Genomic DNA, 23,945 nt, shown 5'->3' with positions numbered 1-23,945 from the left:
AATTAAGATAAAAATGATAAATGGACAATAATTTGTACGAGCATTGACGACTTCCGAAGCAGTAAAGCTCATCTGGATAAGAGTTATAAATGTGTCTTTGTTGGATAGAAATGAAATACGTCTATACGGGTAATAAGCTATGAAGATATTGTTATCCTAAGTGTAGTCTTATTGATACATATAGAGAAACTATATGCATCGTATCAAGTGCTATGCAAACGTATTATGATATATAAGACATGATAAATTAAAGTAAATTAAAAGGCACACAACGATATTCGCTGTATATTCTAACCAAAACACATTTATATGTTGTCAATTGAAAGCAAACCTTTGGATTTTTTTTTATAAAACATACAATACTTACTCTACGTTTAATTAGAACCCACCCCCTATAAATCCCAAACAAGCAAACAAACAATCTAACAAACACAACACAAGACACATACAGTGTAGTAAGATAATTTGTTTACATCGAAGTTGAACAGTGTTTAAAAATCTATCCTCGGGGCTTTTTACTCCCCGGAAACAACAACAATGGAAAATAAAAAATACATCGTATTGATACGAATATGAGACAATAAATCACATAGCACTGTAATTTTATTCTCATAAAAAGATTATCATATTTCGCAGTCAAAAACGGCAAAAATCCTCAGGTGAAATTGGGATTATTTTGTCTCAGCCATTTTTTGACGTGAACCCCCGACGGATACAACAATGACAGCGAAAAGAGTCGGTTTAGCTCACCCGAACTTTGTCATATATTAGCATTTCACAATGATATAGGGGTGAAAAACGGGCCATTATCTCTTTTATCTTTGAAATATGCATTAAACGGATACCAGGGCAGTGTAGGGGACCTAAGGGGCTATTATCTCCCGGTCTCAAATTTGGGCTGTAGGGTTACCACCAAGGAAGCCAAAATGACTGGGAACCATTTGGTACCTAATCCTAATATTTCCAAGTTTTTGTGCTCAATCTCAAGTGAGATATAAACCCCTGAAATGAGCCAGAACCCCCAGGAGCCACTTGGTGGTACCCCTACAGCCGAAATTTGAGACCGGGAAATAATAGCCCCATAGGACCCCTACACTGCCCTGTTATTCGTTTGATGCACACTTCAAAGATAAGGAAGACAATGGACCACTTTTAACCTATATATCATTGTAAATGGTCAAAATGTGCTAAAATATGACAAAGTTTGAATGAGCTGACTAACCCTGTATATATTCCAAAGGTTCGGGTGAGCTAACTAAACCATTGTATATATTCCAAAGTTTCACGTCAAAACATGGCTGACACAAAATAATCCCAAATTCATGTTTAATTTCTTCTTTCGTTTTGGTTTGAGGCTAGTTTTTTTTAATGATAATAAAATCACAATGTAAATTGTCTGATCGTCCCACTTTAGTAATAATTGGACGATTTTTATGATTTTCGATGCATGTTATTTTCGGAGAAGAGTAAACAATCATGGAGATCAAATTTTAAGCATACGTATATACAAATACCATTATTCAATTGAATTCAGTAGACACAAACACATTTTATCCAGGCAAGCTTTACTGCCTCCGAAGTTGCCAATGCTCAGAGAAATTATTCAGGCATAAAGTTTCTTGATATTAGGCCTAATTTAGATATACCGGTAATAAAGTAATATATAATTTTCTGTTCGAGTACTCTCAGTACTTTGATGAATTTCCTTATTGGCTGCTAGCTTCTATGGGCTTTGTGGCTGCTGTTAGTGGCTGCTAACTTCAGACTGGTCCGTTATAGCCTGAATATAATTATTACTATCCCACTCCCTCGATATACATAGATCTATTACCATTGTTTAAAGTCTCAAAGGAGCTTATTTGGAGCCCTTTAGATGAAAAAAAAATTAACCGTCTTTTCCAAAGGCGTTAACTTCTCTCATCTGAAAATAGGCTAATTCGCTAACCAGATACTGCAGCTGCGTCCTTTGAAATCTTGACCCGATGAGTCTCGATGTTTACCTATAATGGATACTCTGTTTTGCACAATTAATTCCAGCAAGAGATTAACTAAATACACATATTGCTACTTTAGCAACTAATATTCAATTACCGATGCATCATTAGGTACAAGTAACTTTTCCGAAGAACAAGGTACATTTTAAAACTAAATAAATCAATAATAATATATATACTTTGGGTTTTGATATCGATTCTACAGTACCAATCTTAAAGGAAAAGAATGCTTCTACTCAAAACATAACTGACGCCAGATCACCATTACCCACACGGGTTCAGTGTAAGGAACTCCGACACATTTTATTTTCGTTGGAACTCCAGAATCAGGCACTGTATGCGGTCGCAACATTTAGCCATCCGTGATGAAATGAAAAGAAATGCAACAAATTAAAACATTTTGCTGAAATAAGAATAATTTTAAATATTTAAGATTTCATTGTTGTAACCATCATTACTACACTATATTCAAGACTTCTTTTCGAACATATACGATTTATCAAGGATTGTTTTTTTAATTCATGTCAATGAAAATTGAAAACCGTTTTATAGGCAACAAGATAAAAAGAAGAGGAATAAATATATTTGTAATTTTTAAATGAAATCTTATTGATACCGTAACCAACTACTTTGAATCTACAATAATATATTTGAAGGAGGATATCAGTTTATTAACCTTTCAAACTATTTACGTATAGACATTACTTTCGGATTAAGTAACAATACTTCTTTCTTGTTGAATAATAAGAACAGAAAGTTTTGCTCAAAGAATGATACTTGGATATTTGGAAAACCAACAGTAGTAACCGTTTTAAACCACTGAAATTTTTCAATTTCTCTTTTCCCTTGTTTCCGTAGCAAGGGGTGTAATGTTTTCATATACGATATGATTATTTTTAAATATTTTAAAAGGTTAAGAGATGTCCATAATTTGGAAAACAACTACACATTTTGAAAAAGTTAAGGCAAGCGTTATCATTTTTACAATATTTTTTGTATACGTTTTCCTGTTATTTAAATCAATTAACGTTAGTTTTTTAAATTGAGGATTTTACGAAGAACTAAAAGCTATCTTTTCAAATATTGCTTGGATCCGTTTAAAGTATATAAACTGATTCGCGAATTTTTATATTTTTTCTATTAAAAAAAATTATACTTGGATATGTGAAAAACAATGGTAGTAACCGTTTTAACCTACTGTGATTTTTCAATTTACCTTTTTTCCTTGTAACTGTGGCAAGGGGTGTCATGTTTTCGTATACGATGTGATTATTAAAAACCTCATTAGAAGGTAAAGAGGTTTCAATGATTTATTTGGACTAAGAAACAATTAGGATTCCTATATAAAATTGAGGATTTTACGAAGAACTGACACCAAATCCTATCACTTCTAATATTGCTTGGATCCGCTTAAAATATACCAATTATTCGCGGAATTCTTTCTGAAACATGTTTTCAATATGGCTTGCCCTCTCCAAGTCAATATAAAAATCAACAACCGAATCGTCATAAATGTTTTATTGAGATGAAGAGAAAGTTGCCACTATTAAAATGACACATTTTTTAAGAAATAGGAAATAATAACATAGACAGAGCATATTTTCTAACGATGTATTCTTGAACAAAAGCAACTGTTTTGTTAATTCAGAGTCATCACATCATTTATTAAACAAGAAATATCTTATTTTCATCGAACTAGAACAGTGTTTTAGTTCTGTAAATACCACATCGATGAGATTTTCGAGTTTACCATCTTAGGTAGTGTTTTGTAAAATAACTTCGGATTTGCTGCCAGTTTCTCCTTTATTTTTGTTAGAAGAGATTCACAAAGGTATGCGATATCCAATATATGCCTCATAGTGAATGTTTACTCCTGAGGATCCTAACGTTTAATTTAAAGAGTACAAAAACATGCACCATGTGTAGTTAAATGGGTCTAGTCCTGGGACAATTATGAATAGCTCATTGAATTCATCTTACATAGAATCTGGTACTGAAACATTTACGAAAATCGTTTATTTGGAAACGTGATTTAACAAGTGAGTATAAGTACTTCACCAATGTTCTCCTTTTAAAAAAAAAAAGAAACTCATTTATAAAAATGCCGTTGAATTTGACAACTTTACAGAAAAACAAATAGCATTTAGGTCGAGAAAAAGAACTTGAATAACATTTTGCCATTTTCTAATATGGAGAATGAAATGAAAGACCAACATAAAAATTACATGTACATATTTTATCAAATTCAGTCAAGCGGCATTAAAATCGCATGAGAGTGTGTACACGTACATTTGATTTCAGTCTGGCAAGATTTAACATAGCATTAAATTTTTTTAAGCAATAAATTGTCATAAAAAGGCTAAAAAAGATGGATCGGTGCTTCATGTGCATCGATGTTTTGTTGGACAATGGAGAATAACTCGGCTGTTTATCGTTCTTACATACCTCTTTGCATTATTTCTCTTTTCTTGTATGCATTTAAAGACACATCTTACTCGATGTTTCCCCTTTAATTTGTCCCACAACCATCTTATTTTTGTTATTAGCGGATTCTGACAATGGCTTGTAGCTTATTGTTTTTCTCCTAACGATTGTCTATTGTCATCTGGATTTATTCTTTCTCTTTATGGTAACCCACTCCTCAAGTTTTGATTTCATTGCGCAGATTATCATTAAATTTTAAATGAATATGATTTTATTTATTTGATCATCAAAGAAAGATCATTATTTCATAAATAAACAATATTCATAAGGAAAATCCATTTGAATTCAAGAAACAAACAAGTTTTAGGGGGAACTATTTTTTGTGCGGAAGGGTTTTAGACAAAAATGACAGAAACAAGTAAATTTATGAATTTTCAATATACTTTTCTTTTTATTATACTTTATTCATTATTCACATTTGTAACATTTGATATGTTGGTGACATGTTCTATAGGCTCTGTGTGACATGTACAAAATTATATATTGAGATAGTGATACACGTTTAGCATAAAATCATGCAAATAAATATAAAATGTCTGAATTTTTAAAAGCCAATTTTGCCTTTGAAGCCATATATATATATATATATTTGAAGAAATAACTGACAATAAATCCTAATCAGGCTGAAATCGCATTTTAGGTGCAAAAGGTCAAATTAAATTGGCCATAACTAAGAGGGTTGAACACTGACCTCCCATTATCATTGTATTTTTTAAGTGTGTTTTGTCTACAGTTTTCCACGATATACTTTTCATGAAATTTTTGATACAAGAACATTGAAGAGTGGGATACCTTAGAGAATAACTTTTTCTAACTGCTCAAATTTGCATAGTTTCGCTTCAAGTGGGATTTTCCTATCACTTTTTGTCCGTCCGTTTGTCCGTCTCTCTGTAAACTTTTCACATTTTTGATCTTTTCTTTGAACCAATGGGCCAAATTGAACCAAACTTGGTGCAAGACAACCTTATGGGAAGGCTAATTTGTTTTTAAGGGGGCGAAACCCTTTTTAAAAGGTTCATTATTACGAAATAGAAGTATAGAAGGCTTAAATAGGCTTTGCCTGCTGCCCAATCCTATTATGTAAATATTATTTTGCATAATAAAATATGTTCAAATCCGAAATAGAAGTATATTATCTTCTCAAGAACCACTGCACCAGAAATGCCAATATTCATAACAAAGTTTGCATACATGAAGATTCTAAATTGTTAAACTGGTGACCCCGGACCAAAACTGGGTACCAATTCAAAGTTTAACATCGAAATATATAGGGGCAATATTTAAAAATCTTCTCAAAAAGTAAATGCTACGTTTGTGATATTACTATGCAAGCATACTCAAGTATTGTAGATTATAAATTGTTAAAACCGTGACCCCCCGGATCAAAATTGGGGCTCAAAGAGGGGTTCAAAGTATAACAGAGGTATGTAAGGAAAATGTTTTTTTTTTAAATTTCCCAAGAACTTTATTGCTACAATTTGTGATATTACTATGCAAGCATCCTAAGATATTCTAGATTCTAAATTATTAAAAACGTGACCCCCAACCAATACTCAAGTCCCGAGAGGGTTCAAAGTTCAACGTTGAAACATATAGGAAATGTGTTTTTAATATCTTCCCAAGAACTACATTGCTACAATTTGTGAATTAATATTCATGGTACATTCTAAAATAATATGAATTTTAAATTGATGAAACCATGACCCCTAGACCAATACTGGGGCCCCAAGATGGGTTCAAATTTCAACACAGGTATATATTAGGGAAAATGTTTAAAAACATTTTTCTTAAGAAATGCAATGCTACGTTTAGTTATTTTACTTTGTAAGCATCTTTATATCTTCATATCCTTATATTAAAGTCACAGTGACGTTCTTTCACTTTTTAGAATTGTTTATTATATAGTTAATACCACAATTGTATATTCTTTAAAACGTTGAGGGCTAGAAAAATAAGATTGGTCAGTCGGTTTACGCATCTTAGATCTTAGGGTATGATGTCTTAAATATAAGGCTTATTTTTGTGTATCTCATTTTATTGACAATTCTTTGATTATATGAGTGTTTTACAATATTTTAAAATAGAATGATACGAGAACTGTTGTTGGGGTAAGCGATGTAGCCCATGGGTCTCTAGTTTTGACAGTCTTGTTATTATCCCCTCACGCAACTTGTTTCGAGGGGGATATAGCATCGCTGCTGTGCGTGTGTGTGTATGTATGTGTGTGTGTCTTTTTCAGCCTTTTTAGCAAAATTTAAAGAAAACCCTTCCATGCATGTGTATCAAACTTCATAAGCATATTTAAAGGACAACCCCTATTTATTTTCAAGGAATTTCGTTATAAAGTTTTTAAGATATCGTTAAAATTACAACACTAAGAAATGTTATGTACGACTTCCGGTTCGTGAAAGTAAACATTTCAAATCAACAACTTGATATTTTGTTGGATGTAAGCCCTGTAAAGGTAAAAGGCAAACATTTTTGAGATATGGGGAGTTGAAAGGATGTCCAAAGTGAAAAACTGAGCAAGCAGGAGATTAAGTTCACCCTTATTTAATCGAAACAAGCAGCCGTCTGGGCCGTATTTCGGGCTATATTTAACGAATTACTTAGAGAAGAACAGGTTCATAATTTCAGAAGAGACTTTGACAATTATCGTCAACATGATTAACCGGGAATTCATTTCATTTTAATCGCTGAAGATACATACATGTACATATATGTTACTCTTTTTAAAATATTGGGTTTAAAATTACATGTTAACTCGAATTTTCTCGTAAAGCAGACTATAAATCGCCAGATCTTAGCTACGTTTCCTTTTCAATATGAAACTTAAATTTGCCTACACTAATTGTCTACATGCGTCATGTATGTCACTGGATAAAGAGAATTTATTAAACTATATTACTAAAATTCAACACGTTTGTGGTGTGTTTTCCCTAGTAATGGGAGCAATTGTACAACCACGTAAATGCACCTATCCCCCATGGATACACACAGAGCGTGCTGGGGATAGGAATAAACGAAATATTTTAAATCAAATGTTTTTTAACAAGTTCAATATTTGGTCTCTTCAATTACATGAGTGTTTATTTCTGAATAATGCATTTCCCCGCACAATGTTTTCATTTCGCGAGGGGATGCTCCGCTTTGCGGTGCCCTTGTTTCAGGTTTATTTTTCTTGACCAATTGAGATGTCAAGAAATACTTCAAATTATCTATCTAAGTAATCCCTTATTATACTAAAGAATGCTGGGTATTTAGGGTCACTACCCTGGTTTACCGCTTGCTTACAGGACAACAGACAATTCGTTATTTTGGCCTCCGTATGGGAAAGATGGTTTCTAATTGTGCAGCAGGCAGACATGTAAAGCATAGGATGTGTTTCTTATTAACTATTAAGATGTTTAAATCCCACTTCCATTTCCAAAATACTATAAAGCCCCCAAGTCGCATGACGGTTTTGCTCCCACTCCCACATTTAAACCCTTCCCACCCACCAGCTCTTTCTGAAAACCAATCCCTACATTTAAAACTTCATTGTGCTCCACTTCCTCTGTTACAGGAATCAAACGTAGTTTTCAGGCTCATCACCTCTTCATCTTCTCATTTCGTTGACCACTGCCAACAGAATAAAATAAAATCGCAAATTTTTTATTTTATGTTCATTTCAGAAATGGCGTGTCAGCCTGAGATTGGTCTTGCTCTTTGCAATGTGGTCACATTCATTTCAATTGCCATTAAAAACGGAGAGATAATCAAACCCAATACATTTTGTTAAATAAATGTGCTACACATCACGTGTTATGCTAGCGAGCGGAAGCTCAGAATTTTATGTCCGGACGAGGGGGCTTTTGGAACTATTAATCTAAAGCCTTGATTTTCATTATCATGTTTATAAGTTTTTCTCAACACAGGGGTAAAATAACTGTATCTGATTGTTGTTCCCCTTGATTGAAATTGATGCTTTATGAAAACTTGTTGGGATTGGAGTGGGTGCGGGAACAAAGACGGTGCATTACAGAATATGTATTTCTGAAAACTAGACGAGGGTAAAAGAGTCCCATTAGATTTAGTTGTCATTACAATTGACCCCTATTCCTAAATAGTCAGCATTGTGTGGTTATGAACAGACTATCCAGTGTGTTATTGTAAGTGCACTGAGGTGATGAAGAGATGCATATAATCATTAAGAATTGAAAAAAACAACGGTATGCTTACAATGTTTAATATATATTTGATTCATAATATAGCGATACAGCAGCGTTAATCCCAAGATAATAATGTAAAGGTTACTGACATGGAATACAACTGAATAATGTGTGCGCACATTGTAAAGACGCCCACGACTTCGCCCAGTTCATGCTAATTGCACAGTAATTACATGACAGGTCCGAAGTATTCACATATAAATTTTCACAATTTACAAATTTGGAAGAATCCTTTTCAAGACAGAATGCTTGTATGCTGCTTTATGATATGTTTGACTTGATTTGTTTGTGCAATTTTCCGTATTCAAAAGGTCCGAAAAGTTATATCATTTGGTTGATGATAATCAAAAATAAAAAGAATGTTTTCCATGCAGGTATTATAATTTTATGATAAACCATAAGCAAAAAAATAACAACTTTTAAAATTAAAATTAATCAAAAATATATTCTTCCAAACACAGTACTCTAGACGCAGGTCTGTAGCTTCCGGTCTAAAAATTCCGAATTTGTTCAGACCGGGAGCAACAAACCTGCACCTAACAGGACTCCTACATGTTGACTCGATCAAAATTTCTTTTTGGCGAAACAGAAGTGGTAATTGTTTTAGATTTTTACTAAATGTCTTCTTTGTACTTAAGTGACAGATTAGTCCAATTTATCAGAAATGTTTGAAGAAGGTGGACACTTTCTGTAACTGACACGTTTCATGGAATGGTTTTTACACAGAAAGAAACAGATCGAAACAATATATTTTCTATTCTACTGGAGGCAAACAAAGTACCTCACGTATCCTTTTTATCTCTATCTGAATCCATTCTTGCTTTGTCCATCTATATAATTAAAGATGTTGGATGTCTAACACATCAGGACCTTACTAAGAAAACTAATCAGCAAAAAAGTTTATTATATCCGATTCAAATTCTCCAAATTGGATATCCCATATTATTCCATTCATGCTTGTGGCTTCAAATAATGGTAATTAGTCTCGTTATCTGACAATACAATCGTAAAAATGACGGATCAATTTATTTCGATGTGAATATACTCTTAAAGTTCTTATTCGTTAAACTGAATTTAAATACTTGATGAGAACAATTTAAATTTTAAAAATTTATGTTTTAAGAAAAACGCCTCTTTCATTGTTGATGATTTCATTGTCTTATACAGAGAGGAAAAAGAAATAAGCATAAATCAATTAGACATTACTAGGTGGACCAAGATCCCTGGAGCCAGAAAGCACTTTTTTAGGTACTTTAAAAAATCTCGTAGCGCGGAAGCAACAGCAAGCAAACGAATTTTGCAGGTGGAGATTCACATTAAAATTTTGATATCTGTTTGGGTTTTTTTCCATGTTCCTACATTTCATCTTATTATTTAACAACTTGTCAGTGGACTGCGACGTTTTAGGGTCAAATGTTCCATTCCCTCTTTTAGTAAAATTTTGTATTTCCACAAGAGTCCGAATTTCTCGAACTAAAGAGGGTACTATCACCGTATTTTCACAGTGGCAGTGGTTGATTGCTGGCTTGTGACCTTGAGAAATTTTAACCTCTAAGTATGAGACTTCGATGTTTCCAAGCAAGATCGTGAAAAAAATTTCCTATATATTTTATTTACGGTAGGGCCCAACATTCTCAAACTTGAGATGAAACCTTAAAGCTTCTCTATATTTTCACAGTAGCAGATCTCTATTAAGTGACCCTAAATTTCAGCACTTAAGGTAGGAGACTTTCATGTTTCCAAGCAAGATTGCCTTTATGTATACGATTTGTGAGAGTACAAGCGTTCTATCAATAGTAAAGTCTAAGAAACTTATGTTCAACAAATCGTGCCTTCTCTAAACCAAGAAACAAATGGACGTGTGAGGAAGCGAGTCATCATGTTCCCCAGGCGGCTTGTTTTCTCTTTCTGAAATCAGTTAAATGCAGTCACTTTTCTTACTTTCTGTTTTATATGTATTTATGAATATTGTTATATTCACTGTCTTAAGATTATTACAATGTCTATTCCAGTGATGAATTTCAACTTTTTCTATTGTTTCAACATTCATACTCAGTTGAGTTGTGTTTGCTGTTCAATGGCTGTTGTTTACGAGAGCACGGTAATACCGTATCCATTGTATACGTAACGTAAGTGGTTTATTTCAGCTTTTTTGTTTTGACATGTCTGAGCACACATTGCAACCCTCGGATCACTTAATTCTGCATGTTTCTGCTAGTTATTTTGGTAATAATACAACAAACCAGCGACGCTCTATTTCTGACGGATCCTACACGCGCCAAGCGTTGACCGCAGCGACCCCTGGTTTTTGGACGCCGTTCTACTACATGTCATAGAAAACAAGCGAGATCTTATAAGAGACGCGCTAATAAAGAAGATAATCTTTCGTTTCGATTAATATTCAAAGTGATAGCCATAAAAAACAAATCTGTTGTTGACGCATGCGTTTCCGATTCTTTCGCATGAACGTAATGTATTGGAACAACTCGCTATTGTCAAAATGCTTTTCTCCGATAAAAACAGTAGGAGATGAGATTTAAGGGTGTTCCGTTTTTCACGTGTAGGGAGGAGTGATAAATCTGAAGTTGTGCGTAAAAATAATTTTTCCCTCAAACGTGTAATAATCAGTATCATATCAAAATTAGCTCGGTTTTGTTGTGTAGTATAGTTATAAAAATTATTTCGCTCATAAAATATTTTCGATGAATAAATGATAAAAACGAGATAGTAGCCATAATTTTATTATACATGTCATTTTCTTGAACTAGGTTCTCATTCCTCTTTTGACACATGATTTCTTTGATCAGCATCGGGATAGAAAATCTAAAAAATGAAATAAAATTACAAGGCCATAAGTATTGAGAAAACGATAAAAAATGATAATTTCCACAGTTCTACAGGGGATAATTACAACATGTCAGCACACAGAAAAACTGTACTTGGCTCACGGCGGCTGATGTTAAGAGACCACGCCGTCATTTGCGGATTTACCCATCCATAAAGCACTGGACATAATTATAGTCTGTCGCCATCCGCGTATGCATCTTCCCTTAGTCCACTCGTAGGGAATTATGACAGGATTTGTATTACAGAAAATCGTAGCTTCAAGGATGTCATCGTCTTCTAACTTAATCAGGTAGAAGGGGAGAAATTGGATGCAGACAATTAAATAAATATTTTCATTAGAAAAGGGAGATCAGGACGAAATGCACGCTTGAACTCTTGCCATGTTGTTCTTAGATTTTTATCAGCAAATAAAATTTGTATAAAACTTTTTTTTTATTGCGCACATTAAGCCTACTCACGGTCACGTCAGAAGAAACTTTCCAATTCTTGGAGCATATAATTGAGTTAATTGATAAAAAAGAAATCTTTGGACCAAATGAAGTGCCAGGTTACACTGAATCGTTTAAATGTTCCAAGTTGTGAGCAGGAATATTTCTTAAAAATGAACACCTCCAATCAATAAGGATCAAGTAACGAGAACAAAATAAAAGATCGTTAGGCGAACAGCGAAAACATTAGAGCCCGTCATATTCTCCGCTAGGACCACAATCGACGGAACACGCCGTAGTCGCGCGTATTCCAGAGAGCGAACTCCCCCGACAGATAAACCAGGAACACTAGCCATAACCCCCCTACACAAACCACTTATTTTGGTGAAAAGCATCTACCAGTGAAAGAGTTTATGATTAAACTGTAATGGAAAGAAATTCCAGTGGTGATGTTGTGAACGGGACCTCCATTTCTTTCCCTGACCTGAAGCACGACATTGACATTATAGTGGTGTATTCCGTGGCTTATTCTCTCATATTTCTGTTTGCATTGTTGGGAAACCTTACTGTTATTGCAGTCGTGGTCAGACATCGATGGATGCACACCAAGACCAACTTTTTCATCGTGAACCTCGCCGTGGCAGACCTATTGGTCGCACTGGTCGTTATGCCAATCAATACAATGATTAATATATTCTTAGGTAAGTCAGTTGATACTATCATACTATTAACTTAACAACAATATATCCGGTACTTATGCTAAGGTAAAACTTACAATTTTTAAATTGTTTCCACGTTTTCGATTTGATTTTCTATTTCAGTATGAAAGCCAGGACCTAATTCTGATTAATCTTACTAGTTTCAGGAGTATATGTATTCGGGTATTTTTTATTAAATTATCAGAAAATTTTCAAAATCAGAAAATAAAACCAAAACTTTTAATAAGAATAAATGAGTGAATCTTTCATTGAAGTTTTTTTCTTCAACGTTAGATCCGTAATATTTAAAATTTGTAAACTGTGTCGTCAAGCTTTGTTTAAGCTGCAGCATCCAACCAGAGTCAATTAAATCAGATTAAACATGCGGTATTATGAATATATGAATCGTGCGCTCGTAAAAATTAATCAATGAAGTCATATTTTACGTTGTGGAATTTGCATAAACCTCTTGGATTGCCAGACATCTGAAATCTTTATTGCATTACGTGAGGTCTATCATGATATTGCGGTCTCGTTTTTCAAAATTTTTCTGAAAATACGTGATGCAAGACAACAGCCATATTTTTCCATATAGACTGGTATTTTGTATATGTTGTTTAATATTGAAAAGAAATATTTTTATCATAGTGTGATACCAAGTTAATTATATTTAAACATAACAACCACAACTCTATCTGAACAATACATGTATGATATATATTAAACATGGTGAACTACTGATGTGACATACCTGTAGATATGTGGGGTTTCTCGTCTCTTATTAAACACTTCTCTCAGTAATCGTGATCATCTCGCCAAGAATTAGTTTTTGAAAGAGCAAGTTCGTGTAATTTTGTCAATATACAAAAAAAAATAAGACAGAAAAAAGTGAAACAAAATATAAAATAGCTCGTGTCTTGAAATTGCGAGTCAATATTGATATTGAGAACAGAAAAGCAAGAGCTTGTGACCCCCCCCCCCCCTTTCCAGATATAATTAAAAAAAAACCTGTTTTAATGTAAGTTTAGTTGCGTTTTTTTATTTAATTTTCTTTTTTGGTGGGTTTTTTTTTTGGTGTGTGTGCTTTTTTTGTTTGTTTGGAGGGGGTAGTTCTTTTACTTTTGTTTGGTTGATTAAGAAAATGCTTTCCCACATACATAAATTAAAGTTTTCCAATATTACAATTTTCCGAGATTTCTATTTATAACAAACCGAATGGTTTTTCCTCCTTGCTATCGCTTTTGATTATTTCTTTAGGTAGTTCTTTTTTGTATAACAGGTCATTTAATGAATTATTTAGATACAAGTCAAAGACCTGCAACAAATGTCAGTAGAAAATTTACTTTTCTTGGCCCATTTCCCATCCATTTTGTCAACCATTTATATTATCTATTCTTGGTAGTTCATTTCTTATTTATATAACACCATTATTCAATTTTCGTGACAATTTTGTTTGCTTTAAAAAAATCTTTAATGTTTCATGTCTTCAAATTAATACTCACTTATTCTCAAGACTCATATTGACTAATTGTTTTGCGGCTAAGCTGTGTTAAGTGCGTTTTGTGATATTCTCAATGAAGCCGACATTTTGAAAGACAGCTCATAGCAGGCGTCTTACCATTAATTTGTCCGTTATATGCAAAACAACGTTGATAAAACCGTGAATGGGCTGGAGCGGATGCGTGGACGAGACAGTCCCATTAATGGAACAGCAAAACCGCCATCTATCTCGAACGTTGATGTAACTTGACTTAGTTTCAGATTGGGTAACGAACGTTCGTAAACCACCATTTGCTTTTAAGTCTGGGCGCTCAAGTAGGTCGTAATGGACATCTTGCATCTCTAACAGAACTTTACGACGGCCATGTAGCGTAGAAATTTAATCAGAATCCGTCTCCTTTCGGAAACTCTTTAACCGTTTTAAATATCCTGTTAATAATAATGATCTGCGTCCTATTTTAATACAACAAGGAAATTAGAAAATCGGTAACGCTGAAGGGGAAGTAAAACACCTATAAAGCTGCTTTGGCAATAGATTAATTTGTCTAAAGAAAACTTGTAATGTCTCTTTAAAAAATAAAAATTAAACAAGTATTTCCTAATATAGTTAGTGAAAAGGTTGAGAAAATGCGAATTTATATTTCAAGATCGTTCGATAAAAAAGTCGATGGGAGCTGGTAGGAAATAATCTGTTTCAGGTGTTAAAACATGAAATATTAGAGACTATAAAATAGTCCGGGCATGATGCTCTGAAAAGTATATCCAATTATCCGAGTTTTTTGTCTGTATATAATTGAGTAATGAATTGAATAAAGCGACAGTTCTCTCTTGAACACGTGGTTAAGTCATTTATAAAGCAGCCATCCATTCTTCAAACACGTGTTACTCTGGCGGTTGATTTTTTTCTGATGAGATGGTTTGCCACGATTTCTGAAAAACAAATAGTAAATATCTTCAACTGTATATACGTTTGAATTGCTTAATTGCCCATTATCCTTAACATTTATCATTCTGGTTGAGCGATACAAAGAGACAAATCTACACATCCCATAGTTAATTAATTGTTTGCTATTTCTACTTCTCTCTTTGCTTCCAAAAGTGATCTTCTATTTTCTGTATGGTCTTGGATGATCTGTGACGAACTAACAATTTCTAAGAGTCTTGCACCTATCACTAAAGTGTGGATATGTTTCTTAAAGTCAACTCTTTTATCTTATTCATTTTTCAACAAAGCTAATAAGAGGAACTACTGTATATATGCAAACATTCGCCTCCGTTTTATTTTTGGTCCTCATGCCCTCATTGTCAGCGTGTGAATTTAAAACTGGGCGTATTAAAATCAATTTTGCAGGCAGAAAAGGGTGAAAAATAACCCCCTATACAGTACCTCTTCTGATAATTTACACCTTACACAATAAGTTTTGTAAAATACTATGATGTAGTGACAAAAAAACTTGTTATATTGCATCGTGAAACTATCAATCCAGACATGAGCCGGTATCCTCACGAATTCAGTCTGGGGAGGACATTGTGAAAACGTCTTAGCTCCACGCACATGGTGCTCAATGCTTTCTGACATCAATATTAATCACAGACCGGAAGGAATCATTACACGACACCGAGCAACGAAAATCACAGTCCCTGACTGGTCCCCGCACCGCTATATCTTCGATAAATATTGAACAAGGACCAGTTTGTCACAGCACCGAAAGTAATTCAAAAATAGTATGGGTTATTTAGATTATTGCTCAATCCATTTGGAAAGAATCATTTGGGGGAATATTTTGACAAATTTAGAGTAGAATTTTAAAATTATTAGAGCAAAATAAAAAACAGACTTTAAGTCTACAAGAACTAAACTCTTACGAAATACTGAACTCAACCGAGTATCATAAATCTCAGAAGGTAGAGAATACATGAATGAAAATAATGCATGTACAATACGAGGGTCAATCAAAACATATGAAGAATTTTGCCATAGCTATTTTACTTTGCGTCATATCGTTACTAAATTTGGTAGACATAATTGAGCAATAGTTTCAAATAAATTAAAATTAAAAAAATATATTCCTTTATAACTAAGAATCATTAAAAATTTAATCCTGAGAAAATGAGGTCAAGGAGCACGGCTAGATTCTGTGTCATGTCAACAATAAACCATGTAGTGTCTATAGAATGGGCTTAAAACCAAAAGTATATTAAAACATCAAGTTAGACTGTATATTGTCGTGATATTCTATGTATCAAATTTTGACGGGATTTATTTCGTTGCACAGAAGTCAGTAACTAAAGACAGATATTCTCGTTAAAATTCACTTTATAAAAAGATGACGTCGCCTGACGTCACAGAGAAACGAGAAGTGGTAGCAATATAAATTTAATTCGCTCATTTGTGTTAAAATGTACATTGTTTGTGGGTAGTGGTACCGGTAACAGTTGGGTTTTTTTCAAATCAGCGGACCGAAAGAAAATGGAATATCAGTATTTGATTAGAAACGTCATCAGACGTTTAGGGTTTTCACAACGAAGAGATATGGTAAAAAATTGAAAACTCCGAAGTACCTAACTTATGTGAGCAAATAAGATGTCAGGTTGAATAGTGCCGTTTAAATGAAAGGCACAAGAAAGTAAGCGTGATATAAAGATATAGTAGTTTGCAAACTGTGCATGCGTCATCTTGCTCTGTGCGATAAAACATGCTGTTTTTTAAATCGGGTAACAAAGATTCATTTTCATCAAATGAAACTTCGCACATCAAAAATAAGTGTTAGTGTATAAATTAATTAATCTGTTAGTTTACTTTAATGAATATATATGATAGACAGCCACGTATCCGATTGACGTAGTTAGAATAAGGTTACCTTGATCCATTTATAACAAAGTAATAAAGAACAATGTTAAAAAGAAAGAGAAAACCCAAAATTATTATTATGAAATACAATTTCATACTTTAACAGCTTAGGAGCATGTGAAAATCAATATTTTGTACTTCAAGTCAACGAAAAATAGATACTGAGAAAGATGATTTGTCAACTGTACCTGAACCTGATGGATTCAAATCTCAATCTTAAAGTTCTTTATTCTAGTGTCATACTGTAAATTCTGTATTTGATGTATATTGATAATGGCGATACTCAAACAAGACGTTCTCGAGATGTTCAAAAGCAAAAAACAAAACAATAGGATGATAGACGATTTATGGCATTCATATGTTCCATATAGCCTTTTATTTTCGTTTCAATCCTCCCACAGACGTCAATACTATTTGCAATTAGAAGAACTTTTATTCAAGCGCCTTACCTTTACTGTTTTTAAATGCCTCATATGTTAAAACATGTATGTTTTTCTTATCTATTCTAAATTATGTGAAAATGTAGATATTTACATGATGTATCTTAATATCATCGTTATTGCCAAAACGTGAATTTACTAAACAACGAATTTGTTATAGCATTGTTGTTTGCAAGGACTTTTTATTGCAAATATTTCTTGTCGCGAATTTATTGAAAAAAAAAAGCTTTGTCGTAAAATGAATTGCTACAAACCAGTTTATAATTGATAGGTTGCAAAAAAAAAGTCGTTTCAAATAAAGGACATAACATACATTATGTCATCAGCGCAAACCACGGCCAACATGTACAATACTCTCCCACCTGGAGGAGTCCGCTCTTCGGACCATGGCTTGAGATGTTGGAATAATGTCCGATGTAACATCATATTCCGGTATTCGTACTCCATACTTCTGCATTGGCCTAAAAAAGAATAAGATATCTGACACATAATAACCATTGACTACGTCTTCAATAAAAAGATTATACTCTCTATATAGTCAAGTAGATTGGAATCTTTTAATTTATATCTTTTTAAAAAGGTCAAATGGACAAGAAATAAGCACCAAATTAATTCTTTAAGAATAGAAATTTCTCACAGGGAATAATGATTCTCAAGTTCCGACCATAAGAAAACTGACATGTAAGAAATCAAATTTTAAATTTGACAATAAAAATCGCTAACATCGGGCCCCGGTGTCGCTGGAGACCTTGGCTTAGGCACAGTAACCAAATCATAAGTGTATGTCACACATGTTCGTTGGAATATGTCACGTTCATATGACGACCTTCTACTTCTAGAGAGTAAGGTTGTATTGCTAAACCTTACCCAGCGACGAATCTTGTGGGATCAAACTTAATTTTAACAAGAAAATGACTAACAAGATAAAGTTACAATATTTCACGACAAACTTAAAAATGACCCGCTTCGTTTCAGGTTTATTTTTTTAAGTTTGGGCAAAGTTCGGCAAAATTAACCTTATCTTCTTTGTACAGTTGTCTTTACTGGGTACAGTAATGGCAATGGTATAGGGGTCTTTTATTTTACAGCCTCAGAATTATTATCGGTTCTTGTCCGGTTTGTATCGCTCTCGATTTTGATCAATTCATATCAAAGGTTTTCATTCGTAATTAAAACTCCATTAATGATGCCTTTGGGTCAAGTTCAAGGTCACTCTGATGGATCCATATGGCAGTGATGCGGTTATGAGTCATGAAATACATCAGGGTTCCTCTTTAGGCGACGAACGACGTGATGAGGACACTCCTTCATATGTCCCTCTGCAGAGCGAAAGTCTCAAGTTTGACAAATCACCTTCTCTGTTTCTTCAAGCCAATGTTGTCAGTTCAATAATTCTCATGCTTAAGTTGTTCTTTGAGAAAAAATATCTGACATTTAGACCAATTTACAGTACACCATGTAGTAGTACATACTAAATTTAGATTGGAATTAGACCATACAGAAATAATTAGTAATGCCAGACGTATCTATCTGGGAACTTCCAAGCAGTTGAAATGGGGCATGGCTTTCTCTAAGGTTTGGAGTGATATTTAACTAATTGTTGTAAAATAAGTAGACCATGTCCATCTGTTTCAATGCTTATCTAGAAATTTTCAAATTTCATTCAATAATGAGTTATGTTACGCAAGTCCTTCTATATTCACTCGGGATCAGACAAGATTAAGACGGCCTTGGGGATCTATTGACAATATTCTACAACTTTGTCTCGATAAATGATTAAAATGATGGGATTTGGCGGTCTTTGACATTTCGATCATTTATGGTTTGCTACCGGAAATTGGACGCAAAATTTATTTTATTTTGCAAACATCGACTCTCTGCGATTTTTCCAGGCTGGTTATATCATTTGACAACTTTAACATCGAAAGAAACACGGTGCTTTCGTGAATTAAATAGAATACGTACAGGCCCTAAGCGATTCCATTATTTTCTAAATTCAAAAACACGTTCATATTTTACGGAACAAGGACAATTTTGCAGATTCATCAAGATTACATGATATTAATTGGACAGGTGAAAGAAAGAGATCGTCCAAGACAAGGCAACTCTGAATCTATAACAAAAATCCAAAGATGATCGACCCTGGGCTCAAATATCAATAAAGCCTCGGTGTATAAGCATGTTTCAAAGGTCAAGGCTACCCCGACACAATGTCTAGGGCATTGAATTGAACAGCGTAATTAAACGCACATATATCCTTTTCACGCAGGGGAAAGCAGAGATAAAATGCTAGCATTTACATCACATGCATATAGTTAATTAAATTGATAAATAGATAATTGAACCCAGTACACTCCAATCGGCACTGACCTTATACAACAGTAATGACCTGTGGTGGATAGTGAGACTAAACAATCAGAAAGTGCAATCCTTTGTTCAGAATAATGCGTTTTCCAAATGTTTTCTTCGATCAAGATGTTTTTGAGAAACTTTTCAAGTCATGTACCGATTTCTGAAAGATTTAGATGTTACAAAGACCAGATAGTTTCGTGCATCGCGAAACGTTGCTCAAGTTTGCGGTTGCAGATCATTTCCGTTTGCAATCTGACAGAAATGACATTCCGTTCATATTTAAGTGCCATTACATCTTGTATGTTTCCACAGAAAGGTGTATCATTACAATCAAAATGGCTTACAGCTGCAAAAAAATTATTGTGATTTTTTTATAACATGATGAATATGTGTCTGTTTAACGACAAACACCATTTTGTTAAAGGTTCCTTAGAAATTCTGTCCTTTGAACTGGCAGCAATAGATAATTTAAATATATTTAACCAAACCATTGTCTGATATTTTTTCTCCCTTACAGACTGGCGGTATGGTGCAGTGCTGTGTAAGTTGACGCCTTTTCTTCAAGGAATCTCCGTCTGTGCCTCGGTGAATACTTTGGCAGCCATAGCGATTGACAGGTATTAAAGCGATCCGTCTGAACTCAACTTGATTTGTTTTTTCCCTCGTCACAGTTGTTTTTATCTCCTCTGTATCGGAATAAAAACGTTCTGTTGATTGAATTGTTGATCGGAAGAACATAATTGTAAATGTCCCATCGCTCTGTTGAACAGTTTTGTAAAATATCTTGGCTTGTTGCTATCGGGGTAGTTTGATTAATTAAGAACACGCGCTTCAAATCACGAGATACATGAGATCGGAAATTCACCTCATTCACCTCATCGCCCTAAGGATGTTTGTAAAATTTGCAAACTATATAAGTAGTAAAATAAGTATGAAACATCCCTAACATGTATTAATTTATTACCATACCATGCGTCTTCTTGTGCAGTAACTCATTTGAACGAATACAACGATACTGATATCTTATTTTTTTACCGAGGAGACAACGCAGTGAATGCATTTTTTAACGAAAAAGAAGAAGGGCTCAAAGATTGTGCGTGTTTGATATCTCTTGTTGCTATCTTTTGTCATGGAAATTATTGATATCCAGTCATAAAACAATAAAATAAATTGTTCTTGGCCTCCAAGCAGTCTGAAATAGAAAACCATGATGATGTGCAGCCATCTCGTATTTCCTTTACACCACAGAAATATTGGATAAGTTACCACTTTGTTCAAAACGTATGCCTAAGATGCAGTTACACATGCATTATAGTAACTGTGGTACCAGGATGGTGGGGAGGAGTTGTTTGCTTTAACTTTAATCACTTTCATTCCCGAAAGAATGTGGCGTTTGATAAATTGCATCAAATGTTTCCAAGTTTCTGGATTTGTTTATGTTATCACATTTTTAACGATTTCTTGTTAGAAATATACGTAATCAGTTTATTTATTCATGTGCCATCTTTTACTTGTAATTTACCAAAAATCAGACGTTATGCCTTGGGTCGCATAATATAAATACAATGCAATACATGCCATCCACATTTATGAACTCTGCAAATACTACTACTAATTGCAGTGTCATCGGGTTAACGTTTATTCATGACATGCATTGGATTTCATTTTGTTTGGGTATTGGCTTAAAAAACCTCGCTTTATGCAAAGCACATCATATACAACAAATCGGTTTATAGTGACAGAACAATTTTTAATTGAAAAAAAATTCTTCGATGGATAACTACTTTGGAATAATTTTTATTCGTGGGGGTCAGTGTTCGTGGGTTGCCAAAATTTTTCTGGTTCGCGGGGACATAATTTTGTTGGTAGCAAGTTCGGGATAATTTTGATAAATATTAAACAAATGCTTGTATATACATTCGTGGGGATGTAAATTCGTGAGAAGAGTTAACCACGAAAGCCAAAAACAATGGTCCCCCACGAACAATGATGATTCCATAGTATTGCAAATATGACGAGTCCAAGCACTAATTCAGGGGTTATCCTATTGGAGTTCCTTTTTTTGGTTAATGTCAGCATTCCTTTTGATGAAAATTTATAGTTTGGCGTCTTACTGTATGCTATAGTTACATGCTATTACGTTATCCCCTATATTCACGTAATCACGTTCAAACATTAGCCTGAGTATACCACCAATTTACTTGATGCTATGTTGTTATGTTTTATTGTAGAAATGGAAATAATTGACGGCTTTGTGTGGGCCTATTATTTGATGTTTCTTTGTTATTTTGCAGGTGCCTGGCCATATGTTATCCTTTAAGCTACAAAATAACATGGAGAACCTGTAAAATAATAATGTGCGGCATCTGGACTTTCAGCGTGGTCTTGATGATACCGTACCTAGTGGTTTATAACTTGGAACTGTACAGTTCCCACCCGGACCTGACATACGTCTGTTCACCGAGGTGGCCGTCCACGACGTTTGAGACAATCTACTTCCTGGCTGGTTCTTTATTGTTTTGTTATTCCATTCCTCTGGTGTTGATTACCACGTGTTATTGTGTGATTGGATATAAAGTCTGGCACAGGAAAGCGCCGGGTGTGTATGGATCTAACGGGATAATACACAGGTCCAAAATAAAAGTGGTCAAGATGTTGGTAGTCGTTGTGGTACTCTTTGCTGCGTCTTGGTTTCCACTGTGGGTGATACAGATAAAAATGCGAATGGATCCACCGTCGAAAGACGACTTCATTCTATTTAATTACGTCATCCCAATCTGCCAATGGCTGGGCTGTGCGAACAGTAGCATCAATCCAATCGTATACAGTTTGTTCAGTAAAAAAATTCGCACGAGGATAAAAACTATCTTAATGTGCAAGAAAGCAGCATACGAAATTCCACGTCAACTGAGTTCGTACGCCAGTACTAGATATGTGTCGGTAGATTATACTAATGGTCACGTGACACTAAGGACTAACGGATTACAAAAAGAGCGCAAAGCGTCTCGAACAGACAGATTATTCAATAATGTTTACGACTGATTACCGTTATTGCTGTTTCATTCTCTGTGAAGTTGTTGATGCATAAAAATAATTTTTCATGAATTCGTCTTGTTGAGTTGCCAAATTATATTCAATCCTCCGAGCTATTTTGTTTGTGGAATGAAAGTCTAACAATATAATTAATTAACTGCCTTATTTGCTCACTTTCATTTGACTATAAACAACACAACACTAAACAAATTACCTTTGATGTTAAAGTTTTTGTGTAGATTCCTCAAAACGGGTATGGCCGTTTCGGAAGACAGACATTTTCAACCTATCATTAGTAACAAGAGATTGTAGTCACAAATAAAAGGGTGTTTCTGATCTATCTGCGGTACAAAAGTGCAAAAGTTATTACACGGCTACCAAAGTTGTATAAATCACTTCAATGAAATGACAATGGCCCGTAGGTTTTTATTGGTTAATTAGAGACTTCAAAGTTTATCGGTGCAATTTCGTTTGGTCTCGGGCACAAACAAATAAAGTCGGTGGTTACGGCTTTATGGTAAATCCCACTTTGAGACACAGGATACTATTTAGACACGTGCGGAATGTTTATTATTTTACCGATATTTTTATGATCAAACTTCTTCTGATAACTGTCCGGTATCTATGCCACAAGTTTATAATCTATTGCATCTATATACCTTGTCAAAGCATCAATGCTGGTGAAATCGATAAGACGCCCATGGGTCTTAACGGTCACTAGCTATAGATTAAGCCATTTATTTTTGAAATTAAAAAAAAAAAAACAAGATTTCTTGGCAAGTTTCACTACTATGTTTTGATTGCCCGATACTAAGAAAAAAATAACTACTGGTATTAAGTAAGTTTTATAATTATACACTATGTTCAACGTATACACTCAATGGTCTTTGTCATTATATAGAGCCATAGAAAAATACATTTATTATACTAGGTTTATCATATGATTAATACATTCGAAGTAAAGATTTGGTATTTCATCACGATGGTTTCCGAGAGAAGGAAGAAACTTGTCATGCTTTAAGAATTCAATAACGTCAGATTACAATGTTTTGAGAAGTTGAAATGGTGTCAAAACCGGACCACGAGCAAGATTTGTGCTTCCTGAGA

The 23,945-nt window shown here is 34.1% G+C and overlaps 1 protein-coding gene across 1 annotated transcript; it reads left to right on the top strand.

The window, feature by feature from the left end:
• Positions 1–11,134: 11,134 nt before the first annotated feature.
• Positions 11,135–22,912, top strand: LOC105329746 (neuropeptide SIFamide receptor). The gene is made up of 3 exons (XM_011431111.4): positions 11,135–12,665; positions 20,323–20,422; positions 22,100–22,912. The coding sequence occupies exons 1-3, from the start codon at positions 12,392–12,394 to the stop codon at positions 22,845–22,847; spliced, it is 1,122 nt and encodes a 373-aa protein (XP_011429413.3). The 5' UTR covers positions 11,135–12,391; the 3' UTR covers positions 22,848–22,912.
• Positions 22,913–23,945: the final 1,033 nt, after the last annotated feature.

This window comes from Magallana gigas, chromosome 7 (assembly GCF_963853765.1).
Source record: "Magallana gigas chromosome 7, xbMagGiga1.1, whole genome shotgun sequence".
NCBI classification, from domain to species: domain Eukaryota; kingdom Metazoa; phylum Mollusca; class Bivalvia; order Ostreida; family Ostreidae; genus Magallana; species Magallana gigas.
This window is presented reverse-complemented; position numbering and strand designations above follow the sequence as displayed.

Coding starts and splice junctions, on each gene's coding strand:
- LOC105329746 (XM_011431111.4), top strand. CDS start 12,392: ATGGAAAGAAATTCCAGTGGTGATGTTGTGAACGGGACCTCCATTTCT. Junction 12,666..20,322: donor AATGATTAATATATTCTTAG/GTAAGTCAGTTG, acceptor TCTCCCTTACAG/ACTGGCGGTATGGTGCAGTG. Junction 20,423..22,099: donor GCAGCCATAGCGATTGACAG/GTATTAAAGCGA, acceptor GTTATTTTGCAG/GTGCCTGGCCATATGTTATC.